The following is a 16194-nucleotide window of genomic DNA, read 5'->3' as shown; positions in this document are numbered from 1 at the left end:
TGTTCTTAGATCCTTGCCAAGCTAATGGCCTTAGCCAAACTCCTTGGCCCTAACATCTTAACTGTCATCCCAATTTCAGGTTTCAACCCTCTCACAAAGCAACTAACTATATAATCTTCAGAAAGATCAACTCTAGTAAGTAATTCATCAAAGATATCAACATACTCCTGAACAGAATTTACTTGCCTTAAATCCTTGAAGTCTCCCATGGGATCATCAAAAAGTTCAGTACCAAACCTCGAGTACAGGCACTTGATGTACTCTCCCCATCTTGGCCAATCCCTTGTTAGCCTTTGTTTCATATATACTTGATGCCACTGTAATGCCTTGCCTCCCAACCTACAGGAAGCAATCTTTACCTTTGCATCATCAGGAATTTCACTTACTTCAAAGAACTGCTCACACTTGTATAACCATTCTTTCAACTTAGTGCCATCAAAACTTGGGAATTCCATCTGGTATCTATGGTTTGTGAGTTGATCTCTAAGTCCAGCTTGCCCTCTATACTCAGCCTCATTGATTTCCACATGAGGTCTTCTGTTTGCTCTATAGTTGTCTTCCTCCTGTACTCCATTCCTATCTACTTCAATTTGAGCTGGGCCATTTCTGTTTCCCACTAACAACTTCTTGATTTCCTCCATTGCTTGTGCCATCTTAGTGTCTACAACTTGTTGCATTTCTGCAACAGAACTGACAACTCCTTCTATTGAACCTTTCAAAGAATCAACTTCCCTTCTCAGTTCTTGCATTCGAGTGTTGTGGTCTCCCATTTTACAGATCAGAAGATCGAGGCTCTGATACCAATGATGTGAACTGGAAATTTACACAGCTAGATAACAATTTGAATGATCCTAAAGAGGGGGAATTAATCCCTCTTGAACAGATTCACTCTAGAGCAATTGGAAAAATAGGAAGAGAATGAGAATAGACTAGAATTGAGTTATTCTTTCATTGATCATCCAAAACATGCCTTACACAATGGAGAAGTAGATCTATATAGTTGAGTTAGGTAGCAAATGCAGTTACAGACTTGTAACTGATTTTTGGATCTGTAACTAACTACTTCTAACTGATTTTCTGAACTTCTAACTGATTCTAACTGACTGGACTTCTAACTGATTCTAACTGATTTGTCCAGCTAAGCTACATCCATTAGTTCTAACTGTTTTAACTGATTTGTCCAGCTAAGCTAATTACGCTACTACAATTTGAGCTCATAACATTGACGTCCACATAGCTAGCTCTCGAAGATTAATACCCTGTTTGGTCAAGCTTACTTTTTCTCAAAAGTATTTATTTTAAAAAAGTGAGGTGTTCGGTCAAGCTTTAAAGAGAAAATAAGCGCTTCTTAGCCGTTTTTCAAAAGCTAGAAAAAAAAAAAGCTTCTGCCCAGAAGCACTTTTGAGAAAAATACACTTAGAATCACTTTTTAAAAGTTTGGTTAAACACTATTGTTGCTTAAAAGTGCTTTTAAAATTAATTGGCTAAGCACAAACTGTTTTTCCCCAAAAGTACTTTTTTAAAAATCACTTTTGAAAAAAAAACACTTTCCAAAATAAGTTGAATTTAGAAATTTGACCAAACATGATATTATTCTTATTAGAAAATTGATGTTTCAAAATCGCGAGCAGCCACCCGGTGCTGGTTATTAGGACAAAGAAAAGAAAATGGTTGTATTTTATTTTTTCTGTGGATCGATGGATCGGGTCAGACGAGCGGGTTAAAAGAGTTTAAATGGGTGAGTAGATTTAACTGAACAAAGATGTGTCACATAGGAAAATTTAGGTGGAAACATTAAATTTAACTGATGAGGGGTAAATATGACCATAAAGTTGAATGACAATGGTAAATATGATTCTCAAGTTGAATGAAAAGGACAAATATGAATCTAAAGTTGGATGATAAAACAAACATATGAAAATAGTGTAAGGAAGGGTATATATATATATATATATATATATATTTTTTTTAGTACAATGACAAATATGACCCTTTTCCATAAGGGCCTTGTCCATGAGAATTATTTAATTTTTTTTGGAATATTTTTTCACTTTTTTCACTCTATGATGTTTGACCATAAAAATTTCAAATACAATTTAAAGTTGTATTTAGAATTTGGAAAACAACAAAAACTTATTTTTTCACTTTCAATACATTCAAATCAGTGGCGGACGTAGATAGAGCCGAGGGGTTCATCCGAACCCCCTTCGGCGAAAAATTACACTGTATATATAAGGTGAAAATTTATATATATATAGTAGACGTTGAACCCCCTTAGCTTCTTCATTTATGGCTTCTTTATATTTTTGAACCCCCTTGACATAAATCCTGGCTCCGCCACTGATTCAAATAACCAAATATTCTTTACAAAAACTATGACCAAACACAACTCTACTATAACCAAACACAATTCTATCTTCGACTCCAACTTCAAAATACCAAATAAAGTGAAAAATATTGGGTTTTCATGGCCAAACGCCTACTTAAAACTTTAATAAAAGGGATCATACAGTGTATAAATGACAATCAGTGTGGCACCAGAGGAAACTGACAAATAGTCAAGTCTAAGGTATTACCACCTACCTTCGACACCACTCAATCAATCTTGTACCTGTATGTGTGATAAAGAAGGAAAGGAGATACCATCTCATTTCTCTGTCTTCATCAGCTTATAAGGTTAGATTTCAATATCTTTCTATATGTTTTCTTCTTTTTGTTTTGAATCTGTCCTATATGGTAATATTGGGTTTTGCTGCTTTATTTTTTTTTATTTTTTGCTGTTATGGTTTTTGTATCCTGACTTAAAGATGAATTTAGAATTTAAATTTTATGGTTCAATCGTTCTTGGCATTGAATTATTATATGAGTTCTTATCTACTCTTTCGGAAAGTCAAACAACTCTTTTTTTATTACGGTTTTTCTAACTTTTTTCATATATTATGAATTATTAATTATGCAGCCTTATATTATGTAATTTTTAAATATGTAAATTTTATTATAAATTACTTGAAGAATCTATGTTTAAAATTGAGTTAAGAAAAAAGTTGTTTGACTCACTAAACTAATATATATTGGGACGGAGGGAGTAAGATTTTAGTGAATTTTTACGCATAAATTTACGCTCTGCGCCGAAAGCGCCTGCATCCGCCCTTGGTTCTGTACTAATGGTAATGCTTTTGCTCTTAAATTAGATCGCACCCTTCCCCTTTTGACCATTATTTACAAACTTCAGTTTTCAGTTAGAGATGTTTGCAAGTTTACCTCATCCTACTTCATGCTTCTTAAACGAGGGCATTTTGTTATAACTAAAAAAATGAAGAAGCATATGAGTTGCTACCTTTATCATTTTTAGCATCTTTCAATTTTCAGTTGCTAGTATTATTTGCAAGTTGTGCTAATTAAGTTAAACTTATTCCATTTCCAAGTGTTGTGGATTGATGTTAGTCCAAAAGGGTGTGTATTTTACTGTTTCATGCTCCTTTATTACCTGCAAAATGGTTGTATATGCTAAGTTGAGATGTCGAGGGAAAATATAATTCATTGGCTAATGAAAAGACTAGAAAAGCAAATGGCTAGTTCTGTACTAGTATTCTATGAATTCTCATCTGTCCATTTTTCTAGGGAAACTGACATAAATAGCCACCTGTCCAAAAAAAAAAAAGGTCTGCAGATGTATAATGTACACATAAAATATGTATATTGGCTAGCGGATGTAAATAGTTTTGGCTGAGTCAAATGTGTTAACCCCCCTTTTTCTAAGTTTGATCACATGGTAATGCTGCTGCTTGATATCTTTTATTGCACTGTGTTCTATTTGTAATGTGGCCCTTTGTAATAGACAACCAACTTGGAGGCCATGTATGTGTTGGACCTTTGTAATAGGCAACCAACTTGGAGGCCAAGTTTTGCCCCTATATAAGGAGGGCACTTCTCCTCATCTGAAGCACACCAATTTGAGAAGAATTTGTGGAGTTTTTCTTCTTCTACAAAGAGTTGTTTTGGGAAACACTTGTGTGAATCCTTTCTTGGAGTGATCTTGTGAGGTTATTCTTTTGGGGTTTTTGGGATAATAGAGTATTTAATTACTCTAACTTTGTACTCTCTTTTGTGTTGTGTACTCTCTTTTGTATCCATTGGTGTTAGTAAATTTGTCTCCTCTTTTGGTTGTGTTGCAGATCTGTTCTCTTTCAATGTCTGTAAGTTGTGTCTTCTGTTTATTCTGAACCAGAGACCTGCTTATATTTCCAGGTAAAATATTTGGGAGAAAATGGCCACCATTATGGATGATCGTCGTCCTTTCCCAGAAGATCTAATATTGGATGTTCTACTGAGGTTGCCTGTTGAATCACTCTTGCGTTTCAAATGTGTGTGCAAGCATTGGTATGCTCTCATCAAAAGTCCGAGTTTCATAGAAAAGCATTTTCATCACAAAAACAATTGTGCCCGTCTCCTCGTCTGTAACTTGAAAGTAGCATATGAAGGACACGTGCCCGTTAGGTCTGTTGTATTTTCCTTGTTCCCTAAAAAAATAGTTCCAGGTGTAACCCCTGAACAAAAAACTCTCCTTCAGCTTCCAAGGGTCTCTGATTTCACGTGTGTTGCTGGCCCAGTTGATGGCTTATTCTTAGTGCAGAAAAAGTTTTATGGAGATGTCCGCTTGGGTTTGTGGAATCCTGCCACCAGAGAGTTCCGGCCCCTGCCTCCTGCACCTTTTGATATTGAGGACTTCTTCTCGGACCATGATCATAAATTCGGATTAGGGTTTGACCTGTTGACTCAAGATTATAAGGTTGTATGGATTCGAGTATTCTGGGATGAAGATGGACAGGGAGTTTACCCTTGTGTCTTTGCCTGTGTGTATTCCTCATGCAACAACTCATGGAAGAACCTAACAACTGAAATCCCCTCCAGTTGTACCTTATCTGCGCCCCTTGACGCCACTTATCTCAATGGGGTTTATTATTGGCTTTCTAGGGGCCTAGATGAGATCTACAGCATACGCTCATTTGACATGGGTACTGAACAGTTTGGGGAGATGCAAGGCCCAAATATTCCGAGTAAACATTGGGGGGCCCTCACATTGCGTGGTGGCTCGCTTGCTATGTTAGCCGGTGACCCTGGTAAACCAATGACATCCATATATGATGTGTGGATAATGAACCAAGAGGAGGGCAGTTGGTCCAAAGTTCTTACTGTTCAACCTCGTATAGATGCTCATTGGCCTCGCAACATCTGGGAAAATGATAAGATGGTTTTCGAAATCAATGAAACTTCACAGTTGGTGCTATATGACCCTGTCACAACAGAAGTCACAGATCTTGGATTTCAGCTGGACCTTAGCATTGCTGGCTGTTGGGTTTTCAATTACAAGGAGAGCCTAGCTCCAATAAAGAGAGGAAATGAAAGTCAGGGCCAAGATAATGCAGTCGAGCAAATTGAACACTTCTTCCATATGCTGCCAATAGATCCTCAAACCTCTGATGACTTGGATTAAGTCTGTTTGGGATGATGGACTTAAATATTTGTTTTATAGTTGGACTCGGATTTTGTAGTAACAGAAACCGGAAAACAGAAAAAACCGAATTATCTGTAATATTGTGACATTAGCTCTATCTTACCTCCTTGTAACATTGTGTTTGAAACTTAAAATTGCTTGGATCAGTCATTCTTGTATTGTATTGAATGATTTATTTGCTCTAGCCTCTACTTGTTTTGTCTGTCAAGGGGCATTGCCTTTAGACTAGACATTTTTAAATGCTCAGGATCTATATCTAAATCTATATCTATATGTTGGTCACTTGAGAAAGTTCATGATAGAAGATGGTATTCACCAAAAAAGAAAGAAAACCATAAAGGAAATCCCAAAGGTTAATTATTTTTGTCAATATGGCTTTACTATTTTTTTTTGCGGTTTTTTGTATTTGAAACTCATTAATTTGACCAATTCAGGTTTGTGCCAAATAAGTCAAATAAGAGGATATGACATTTTCTACCGGCATTTCTTCAATTGCAATGCTTTTGTATCTCACTTCTTAACTTTTATGACTCATTTTGTTTGAGGTATACAATGAAACAATCATAGTATAAAATTTTGCTATCGCTTTATTATTGTCTTTTTTCTCAAACCCATCATCAATACCTTTCAGATTTATTATGTTTAAAATAATCGTACATTTTTTTGCCCTACAAAGAACCAAACGCCTGATGAAAGTAATCTTTACATTACAATCTCTGAATCACTAGTTGCACACTGCTTTCTTTAGTTACATTCCCTGCGTAACTTGTTTCTAAACCAAACGACCCCTTAGGAGGGAATGCCAACTACTAAATTTTGCATGAAACATCCTGCTTGTTATTCACTTGCAGTTAGTGACTAGACAATTGGACATGGTGGGTCCAAAAGTCCACCTAAAAAATTTAAATGGGCCCCCAATCTTGAGAAAAATAAGGCCATTAAAGAAAAGCAAAAAAGCCCACAGCCCATCAACCAAAAAGTGAAGTTTCAAAAGATAGTTGATAAAATGATCAAAGCCTCAAAGTGACAGTTAAAATACTGTTTTTCTCCCGCGAAAAGCTTACAGAAAGCTATTAGTTAATTCCTTAATCAGAACTGGAAAGGCAGCTTTGTCTCGTGGAGCGACTCTCTTATTCTGTGACACTCTTTTTATCATACCCCACTCCACCCCCCTAAAACACCTCACCCCCACCCTCTTCTTTTTTCATTCTTCTACTTTTTATTTACAAGTTTTCTTGATCATAGAACTTGTGAGCTTTTGCTTTTTTTCTTTTTCTTTTTTGAATACTGATAGAGGTAAAGGAGTAGTTTTTGTTATTTGGGATTTCGGAAAAGAAAAGAAAATGGTGAAAGAAACTGAGTATTATGATGTTCTTGGTGTAAGTCCTTTAGCATCTGAAGAGGAAATCCGCAAGGCCTATTATCTCAAGGTTTTTAAACTTCTTTCTTTATTTTGTTTTTATTTTTATGTTTGAATTTTGTGTAGCTTTGTTGAGTGATGGGGTTGATTTGTTTAGTTTGTTGTGGTTTAAGTTTCATCTGAACAGGGTCGTTTTGGTAGGAAACAAGTTATCCCAGGATAACTTATCCTGGGATTAGTTATCTCAGGATTAGTTATTCCACCCTCCTATGGGGATAAAATAACACCACAATCCCGGAATAACTCATCCCGGGATTAGTTATACCACCATTTTATCCCAACCAAACATGAGATAAATTCATCTCAAATATAATCCCAGGATTATTTATCCTTATTCCTTGTACCAAATGAGCCAGGTACATTTGATAAGTGGATCCAAGTATTATAGCTCATGGTATGTTTGTGAAATGAAGGTGTATTTGGTTTGGCAAAATAATGCACCAACTTTAATTTGATTTGAAGTACAAATGGTAGTGGAAAGTGTCACATCCTTTCGGATCTGTTGAAGCGAATTGTTTGGTGTTCAATTTAATGCAGTTTAGATAAAGGACTTAAGAAGTTCCAAATTAGTAAGGGAATCTTTTAAACAGGATATGTGAGAGTTTTTAAGTATTAGCTGAATATAGACTGCATTAAACAAGAGCGAAATTTAGCTTCTGGATTTGGTAATGTGGGGATTGGGCTCTGTTATTCTGAAAAAAGCTCCAGTTTTTTCAACCAAAGAAACGAAAAGAACAATTTCTTGTGTTTGTTGAATGATATTGGAAATCTGTATTTTTATGTTGTTATGCAGGCCAGGCAAGTTCACCCTGATAAAAATCCAGATGATCCTCTTGCTGCACAAAGATTTCAGGCAAGCACATTACTTGTTATTTATTTTATGTTTACTTTTCTGGAAAATCTAGGCAAAAATTATCTATTTATTGTTTTTGATGTTTTAAATTGTACAAACAGGAATTAGGGGAGGCATATCAGGTTTTGAGTGATCCAGCGCAAAGAAATGTATATGATCAAAATGGAAAGTCCGGTGTCTCCAGGTAATCTTTTTACAATTGCTTCTAGCCTAGAAAAAAGGCCTGTTTTAGGTTCAGATTTCTGGATTTTTAAGTCATTCAAAAGATTTGGCTATTCATGGGTGCAAAGACTTTATATGGCCTATTGATTCTACCATTTTTTACATCTCGACCTTCTATTGAATGCCTCTAGGCATCTTTAAGATGATAAATGCATCACTAAAGAAAATGCAAGTACTTTGCTGATTCATAAATTTCTATGAAAAAAGATGTTTTCTCTATCACCTTCAATACTAAATTTGATGTCCTCTTTGTAGGGAAACTATGCTTGATCCAACTGCTGTGTTCGCACTCCTCTTTGGGAGCGAACTTTTTGAAGATTACATCGGACATCTATCCGTGGCATCAATGGCGTCCTCTGAATTAGTCAGCGAAAATGACAACCCTGAAAAGGTCCATGATAGACTCAAGGCAAGTATGTCTGAAAGTTCAGTAACATCCAAATTATATATATCTCTGCTTTTTGGCTGTTTCTTTGTGAAAATCTGTCAAGAAAATTAAGATATGTTTGAAATCTCTTAACAGGAGTAAATGTTACAAGAGAAAAAGGAACATATCTTGTTTTTCTTTAGTTCACATATTACCTATTTTCAGTTGATTCACTATAATGGAACTATGTTATGAAGGTTGTCCAAAAGGAAAGGGAAGAAAAGCTTGCTAGAATACTCAAAGATTTTCTACAACAGTATGTTCGTGGTGACAGAGTGGGATTTATACGTCGTGTAGAATCTGAAGCTGAACGGCTTTCACAAGCAGGTCACCTGACTACTTTCTCTTGTGTTTCTTCTACTGATTTCTTTCAATTTGAAGGCCGTTCGCTTTGTCTGAGCTTAGAAGAGAGCTAAATCAAAAAAATTCTTAATAAGAACCTGACATTTAAAGATTGATTGGTTAGATAGGGAAAAAAGGAAATGAAGTAGTAAAATCTTATTAATTCCTGCTATCTACTCTCTTTTCCATTCCTTTATGTCAAACTTTAAAACTACTCAAAAGAAATAAAGACACATTTAAAGCAATGAAAAATTCAATACACTTCACAAGTATAAATTTTTGGATAATTTACTTGATTAGCGGGTCATATTGATTTTAAACTCAAAATAACCCTATTTTATTTTTTTAACCCATTTTAATCAATTTCCACACCCTGTTTTCTGGTTTTAGTCATTTTAGTAGTAGGAGAAATTATAGGAATGTTAAATTTTAAATTAACATCATTTTAGGGATTATGTTAAGATACCCATCGAAAATGAGTTTCTTTTGTTCCCATACTAATCCATCTAAACGGGTATCTTTGTTCTATCAATCTACTCGTTTTTTTTTTTTTCTTTATTATAATCCTTCTTAAATTTTCAACATTGACCTTTCATCAGCTAAATCAATCAAAAATTTATACAAAGTTTGAGGACTCTTTTTAAACAAGATTTTCATGGGTAGTTAGGGGTACCATTTTATGTATAATCAATGTATGCATATTTGATGTATAATCGATGTATATTATTTGATATATAACTAATGGATGCATATTTGATGTAGAGTTAATGTATACCCCTGAGTATTGCGAAGTTTTCTCGCTGCTTCTCTATATTGGTTCATTGTCAACTTATATTTTCTCTTTTATTTTTTTCGTATAATCAGTATATACATTAGTTATACACATATAATCAATATATACATTAATTATACACATATTTATATGATAATTATACATCAGCTATCTAATGCTTATTCCTTGTATAAAGTGTATAAACAATGTATAATGTATTCTCTTAATTCAGTTGTTTCTCTTGATCTTGCCTTCTTCTTCAAAAGAAAAAAAAAAGGATATGTGAAATTTTTGCATATTTTACACATTTTACCAATTAAAAGTGCTTTTCAAAGAACATAAAAGTTCAAATTTGATACCAATGGAAAGATGATTTTCGAAGACACAAAAAATTTAAATATCAATGGCAGAGGGAATAAAAATGTCAGAAACACTTGTTTTGAGTGAAGACTATTCTTTGCTAAATGAAAGAACACACCAATAACTGTTTTAAAGACATTAGAAATCTTCAATGGCAGAGAAAGGAAAAAGTTTTTTCCAAGAGAGATTTGGTAAGAGTGTATTCCTATAATTAAAGCTAAATTAATGGGGACGAAATGCTAAGGCTTTAGTTAAAACTTTCTTTTTTGTACTAGGTTTACTGAAGCGGCTATAAATTTAAGGCTATTTATTGTGAACAAAAGTTTAAGGTTAGGAGGTGTAATCAAAAGTAACGGGTGGCTATTTATGTTTTCCCCCCTAGTTTTTTTATGCTAAAGGTTATTTCTTGCAACTTCTTTCATTTCTCTAACTTTTGGTTCCATTGAGTTGCTCAATGACTTTATGTACTTATGTTGAGCAGTTTTTAAGTGGCACAGTTTCCGATTCTCTGAAAAATTTCTCCACCTTGACATATGTGTTGTTTTCTTTTTCTGTTAACAGCATTTGGAGCTGAGATTCTTCAAACAATTGGATACATATACACAAGACAGGCAGCCCAAGAGCTTGGAAAGAAAGCAATTTACTTGGGAGTTCCATTTGTGGCCGAGTGGGTACGCAACAAAGGTCACTTCTGGAAATCACAGCTTACAGCAGCAAAAGGTACACTTTCTTCATTTCACTGAAGAATCCCCCTCTATCTGTATCTTAATGTGGACTAAAATGTATATTAGGTGCTTTTCAACTGCTGCAACTTCAAGAAGATGTTCGTCGCCAGTTTAAAATGGATGGTAGTGGCCCTGAAAACGACGTTGAATCCCATCTAAGATTAAACAGAGAAACATTAATGAATTCGTTGTGGAAACTAAATGTTGTAGACATTGAAGTAACTCTTTTACATGTCTGCCAATTGGTAAGCCTTGATTCAAAATATCCCTCTCACATCAGTACGTTGTTTATCCAAGCTCTTATTTTTTCTTCACGTTACTTCTGAGTAGGTGTTACAAGATGGCAACGTGAAGAAGGAAGAACTCAAGAAACGAGCGGTGGCTTTAAAGATTTTGGGCAAAATATTTGAGGTAGGATTAAGCATCTCTTCTTTACAAACTCCAAAAGTGTCAAATATCAGCCTGCTTGTTGTCTTCCAATCGTTGTGTACTCTCAACTTTCGAATACTAATAGTCTGTTATAGACTCATTCGTGGGTAAGGTTTATGCAAGGCGGGGCCCTCAAGTTGAGAAAGATAGTAGCGTCAAAGAGGATAAGGAGATCTGATACAGCTGGCAGATTTTATTTGCATTAAAATAGGCAATAGTTTAGTTTTACTAGAATTCTCATAAATAGGCAGTAGATTAGTTTTACTAGAATTCGTATCTGAATAGATTCTCTATGTTAGTAGATTCCTAGATTTTCTTAATATCTTGTAATAGGGGGTTCTCTATTTAAAGACGCAGATGGAATAAAAGAAGGGAGGAAAATTTCTATCAAAAAACAAGAGGTATAGGACTCTCTCTAACGAGTCCTAAGGTTATAGGCTCCCTTCTAACGAGCTTATTTGTTTCCTTTAGCAAAATAGGTCGTTCAAGGAATAAAAACAAGGGAAAGGACTTTTAAGCGCAGACTTTTCAGTGAATCGCCCTATGACAAGAACCATATCGCATAGCCGTAACATAGTCTCTGACAGGAAATTATGTTATTATTAAGTTAACTAATTCAGCCTACTTAAGTTTTTGCACTTTCATGTATAAGACTGTTTTGTATTTAATTATGTATGTTTCATGTCTCCTTTTTATTCTGCAGAGGGAGAAGTGTGTTGGAACATCAAAAAAGAAGACAATAGGTGATATAAATGCTGAGGAAACCAGTTCAGATAGCAGTGATGATGAGGAAGACTCACCAAGAACACTAAATTATAGAACTCCTCTACTCACACAGGTTCACTTTTTGCTTCCATTTACTCCTTCATTTATCACTTAAAAGAAAATTTCTATTAATTGAAAATATTTCCATGAATAGATAGAATCTATATATGTACTTTTTAAAACACTTAGCTAACCTCGAAGGAAAGTGGAAGTGGTAGCTTACTAACCTACTGGAGTAAGTAGTGTTGTCGCAAAGGTTCACGCCAAAAAATTGCTTAAAAGTAAAGCTAGAGAATTAGTTAAAAGTGATTGGTCTTAACGTCTTCCTTAATTAGCAGTTCATTTTTATGTTATGGCTATAAACACTTCTTTGTTCCCATTAAGAAAACATTCCCTTTTTCTTCGCTCTGCTGGGCTTGATGCTGCCTTGGATATCCATTCAAAAAGAACTACGGTGGACAATTGTAGTAGTTTGTTTTTCCCCTAACTATTACTCCCTCTGTTTCAATTTGTTTGAACCTATTTCCTTTTTAGTCCGTGCCAAAATGAATGACCTCTTTCCTAATTTAAAAACAAATTCACTTTATGAATGATTTACAGCCACAAAAATTTTTCAAGGCTTATTTTGAACCACAAGTTTCAAAAGTCTTTCCTCTTTCTTAAATGTCGTGTCCAATCAAATGGGTTCATATAAATTGAAACGGAGGGAGTATTATTTTGTCCCATATTTTAAAGAGTTGATTCACAAAAGTTGATGGACAAAATAGCTAAGACGAGGCGACCTTAATTGTTCAAGTATCGGATACATGTAACATCTTGATTGCCACATTTTACAAGTTTTGAAGTGGTAAATGTTGTCCCTAACTTCTATTTTTGTGTATGCTGTAGGGAATTGGTAGACTCTTTAGATGCCTGTGTAATCCAGCATTTGATGTGGATGATGAAGAGATTGTTTACAAAGGCAAGTCATAAATGTATCATCTTTGACAATTCAGAAGGAAGTGCCATCAAAGAGATGCTAGTCATATTCAGCTTGCAATACAATATTCATGATTAACCAATGTCACATAATGTTGCAGTTGATAATTGGAGGCGTAAGCCATGATTTGTGCAGCTTGTTTGTAATTGGAAAAACACTTATTGCCATTGTGCAATCTGTAATGAAATGTTTGTTTTAAATGTTTACACAACAAAAGATTTTCCTCGTAAAAACTTGAATGTTTAATTATTGAGCTAGTGATGTCTTAAGTTCAATGACACACCATTCCATCGTTTTCTGTGTCATCAACCTTTCTATGTGTAACTTAAATATACTTCCTTCCCAATCAAGTAGTTTTATAACCCTTAAATTTATTTTTAGTTTTTCTGTGTTTTTTTTTTTTTTACAAGAAATATCTATTTGTACACATGAGAAATTTAAAAATAGCGAATACTTCTGTATTGCCCATCGCAATTCAATTGATCTCACATAGCACGGCGGAAATTGAGTTATATTTGACGATATCTTTGATTGTCATGTGCCATAAAACAATACTTATCAGATGACTTAATAATATAAAATGCTCTTACAATGTCAGTATAATGATGTTAAGCTCTTTTCTAAGTTATCCGAAACATTCAAGCAGCAACGCTTGACTTTTAGTTGTATATTGAGATAATATCTGCACTTAATTAATCACTTAAATACGGCTAGTTCAGTCTCAAAGTCACTCAATTTTATTTTTTAATTAAAAAGTTAGTATGATTAGTTTACTTAAAAGTCACTTAATTTTATTTTCTAACCAGAAAGTCACTCAACTATTAGTATTTCACCTACAAATCACCCAACCTATTTGAATTTGTTAAATGAAATTTTTATTTAAAGCTAAAATTGTAAAAAAAAAAAAAAAAAAAAAAAGGTGCCCACTTAAACCATTTTATTGACCCGCCCTATTAGAAGCTTCAAATTTTTAATGAAAGTTACGTGTAAATATCACTTTCGAAACCAGGGAATCAATTACGTTGCTTCTTTTGTCTTTTTGTTCTTTGTTTCTCAATCAAGTAGATTATTTCATTCGCCATTTGTAACACCTTCTGCCATCCTTATCACTAGACCTGTAGAAGTTTGTTGAGTTATCTTCTTTCTAAATTGTATATTGTATTACGCAAAACAATAACTACTTAATTTTTTAGTGAAACAGGACAACAGAAGGAAAATATTAAAAACTAAGGAAACAGGGAAATACAAGAGCTTTAGAGAACTTTATTTGGATATAAATTATTTCGGGTTTTGCTTTAACCGTTTTATCAAAATGGGAAAAAATCCGAAACAAAATTCTATTAAGCAATAGTTACTACCCTGTAGTTTAGATTACGTTCATTTGCTGAAAGCACTAAATTTTAGAACTTAACGTTCACATTTTAATTTCAGCACCTATCTGATTACTGTATTTCTACAAAAAAAAAAAAAAAAAAAAAAATCCTACTCCCACTTACGTTATGACTCATTCTAAAAGAACTTAAATTCTAAATACTAACAGTGTAAAAAATATTTACACAACCAAGTATAAGCTAATTATGGGTAAATTCTTATGATAAAAATGGTAACTAACAAATACATCCTATTCTCACTTACGTTATGACTCATTCTAAAAGAACTTAAATTCTAAATACTAACGGTGCAAAGAACATTTACACAACCAAAACGCTTATAAGCTAATTATAGGTAAATTCTTATGATAAAAATGATAACCTGGTATCACAAATTAAACTTTAAAACCTTTGCACAGACGATGCAGATTTTTTTTATTTTTTTTAAAACTTACGTCCTTCCTGAAACCTGATATATTATACTGTTCGAGAAAGGAAATACCTTGTACCAGCATAAAGATTGACCTAAGAGCGGAGCATGAAGGCAATGAGAAGCTTTTTCTTCTATGGTTTGGAAGAAAATATAATTTCTCCATTAAAAAGTCATTTCTACATATATAGGAGTGAACATGAAACAAATGTCCTTGACCAAACATTTAACACATGAAAGGAGTCAAGAGTAACATAAAACCAACAAGTTCTCAGTCCAAAAGAGTAAACAAACAGAACCGAATGGCTTATACAGCCAAAAAGATTGTCCAGCATAGTTTTTACATTAACGAATATGTACAAGGCCTTGTTCCACCTTTTGGCCCTCTTTTACCTCCAACACCCCCCCCCCCCCCCCCCAAATGAAGGCCTCCAAACTTGGAAATTTCCCTCCACAGAACAACACTCAGTGAGCTGGATGGAGAACACGTGCCCGGTGTGCTTGAACAGAACATGCACAGTGCACTGATGTTAAGTTCAAGCAGCCGCTAATGATGAGGGAATGTCGTCCGGGGCACGTGTGCAGAGCAGGAAATGCTTCGCACACTGCCTGAACGGCAGGAGGTGTGAGAGCAGTGCACTGGCTGATGTTTAGATTCATAAGCCCTTCGTCCTCGTACCTGTGCTTCTTCATAGACGCCCACATCTCGTGCTTGTTTTTGACACGACTCTGAGCCAGAGAGTACATTGCTCGGTCTGTGATGTTCTGGCAGAAGTAAAGACCGAGGGATCTTAAGTGAGGGCAATTGTTTGCCAAAGCAATCACACTCTCATCTGCAGCATAGATAATAGCTTACATTAAATGGATGAAGAAACCAAGAAAAATGACTCCAATTAGAAGCATCGGCAACTTTATCTCAAACTTCAATATGTGGCCTAGTGATCAATGAAGGGACCAGAACCATGAGGACTCCGGTTCAAATCTCAGCAGGGACAAAAATACAGGTGATCCCGGACACCACAATTACCAAAAATAAAAAGGAGAGATACTAAGGCCATCTCAAGACTCTGGGACATCCCTGAATACACACAAGCCAACGAGAGGAAAGACAGACCCCTCTAAGCTACTTAGAACATGGCTGTCTTGTAAACCAAAAGGGTAAAAAACAACAGGGAAAACTATGTCACAATTGCTCCAGATCCTACACCAAAAGATCTAGTGCCTAATGTGCATTTCATCACTCATTTTCAGACACAAAGACACAGGAGCTTACTGGCAGCCTTACTAGTAATGAGTAAACCAGAGCTTTTAATCTTCACCAACAAAGTCATAGTCCAGCCCTTACCAAAATCAAGGAGGATTCATCAGTGGAACCTTACAGGGAAAGGATTTGTGGTTGATAATAAAATCTAAAGTAAGGTCCTCATATGCATCCAGATATGTTTTGACTCTTGTTAACATTTCCTAGAAGACAATACCTTGCGTGACTATCCCCTGCCAGTTAGTTACTAACAGGACATGAATACATTGTTTTCTTTGATAATATTTGCTGTACATAAAATCTCCAGAGTGCTTGAATACAACT

The 16194-nt window shown here is 34.9% G+C and overlaps 3 protein-coding genes across 6 annotated transcripts in view; 2 read left to right on the top strand and 1 right to left on the bottom strand.

Annotated features, from left to right (window-relative positions):
• The first annotated feature begins 2517 nt into the window (after positions 1–2517).
• On the top strand, positions 2518–5699 carry LOC132627214 (F-box/kelch-repeat protein At3g23880-like). Of its 3 annotated transcripts, none has more exons than XM_060342420.1 (2): positions 2518–2676; positions 4176–5699. In XM_060342420.1, exon 2 carries the CDS (start codon positions 4268–4270, stop codon positions 5492–5494), a length of 1227 nt encoding a protein of 408 aa, XP_060198403.1. In that variant the 5' UTR covers positions 2518–2676; positions 4176–4267; the 3' UTR covers positions 5495–5699. The 3 variants fall into 3 exon arrangements, with proteins under 3 accessions (XP_060198403.1, XP_060198402.1, XP_060198405.1); XM_060342419.1 differs by having other exon boundaries at positions 2519–2676; positions 4249–5699; XM_060342422.1 differs by lacking the exon at positions 2518–2676 and adding an exon at positions 3035–3167 and having other exon boundaries at positions 4249–5699.
• A 1095-nt stretch (positions 5700–6794) lies between these two features.
• LOC132627213 (chaperone protein dnaJ 10) lies at positions 6795–13042 on the top strand. Of its 2 annotated transcripts, none has more exons than XM_060342417.1 (10): positions 6795–6945; positions 7729–7788; positions 7890–7972; positions 8266–8419; positions 8635–8764; positions 10473–10631; positions 10703–10881; positions 10967–11047; positions 11769–11903; positions 12719–13042. In XM_060342417.1, the coding sequence occupies exons 1-10, from the start codon at positions 6859–6861 to the stop codon at positions 12800–12802; spliced, it is 1152 nt and encodes a 383-aa protein (XP_060198400.1). In that variant the 5' UTR covers positions 6795–6858; the 3' UTR covers positions 12803–13042. The 2 variants fall into 2 exon arrangements, with proteins under 2 accessions (XP_060198400.1, XP_060198401.1); XM_060342418.1 differs by having other exon boundaries at positions 6796–6945; positions 10733–10881.
• A 1693-nt stretch (positions 13043–14735) lies between these two features.
• The window catches only part of LOC132627211 (F-box protein SKP2A-like), a 4040-nt gene continuing 2581 nt past the window's right edge, over positions 14736–16194 (bottom strand). Inside the window, exon 4 of the mRNA XM_060342416.1 lies at positions 14736–15442. Within this exon, the coding sequence (XP_060198399.1) occupies positions 15075–15442 (368 nt within the window). The 3' untranslated portion in view covers positions 14736–15074. The remainder of the gene's footprint in view (positions 15443–16194) is intronic.

This window comes from Lycium barbarum, chromosome 2 (assembly GCF_019175385.1).
Source record: "Lycium barbarum isolate Lr01 chromosome 2, ASM1917538v2, whole genome shotgun sequence".
Classification (NCBI taxonomy): Eukaryota; Viridiplantae; Streptophyta; class Magnoliopsida; order Solanales; family Solanaceae; genus Lycium; species Lycium barbarum.
The sequence above is the reverse complement of the archived record's forward strand: the minus strand, read 5'-3'. Positions and strand labels throughout refer to the sequence as shown.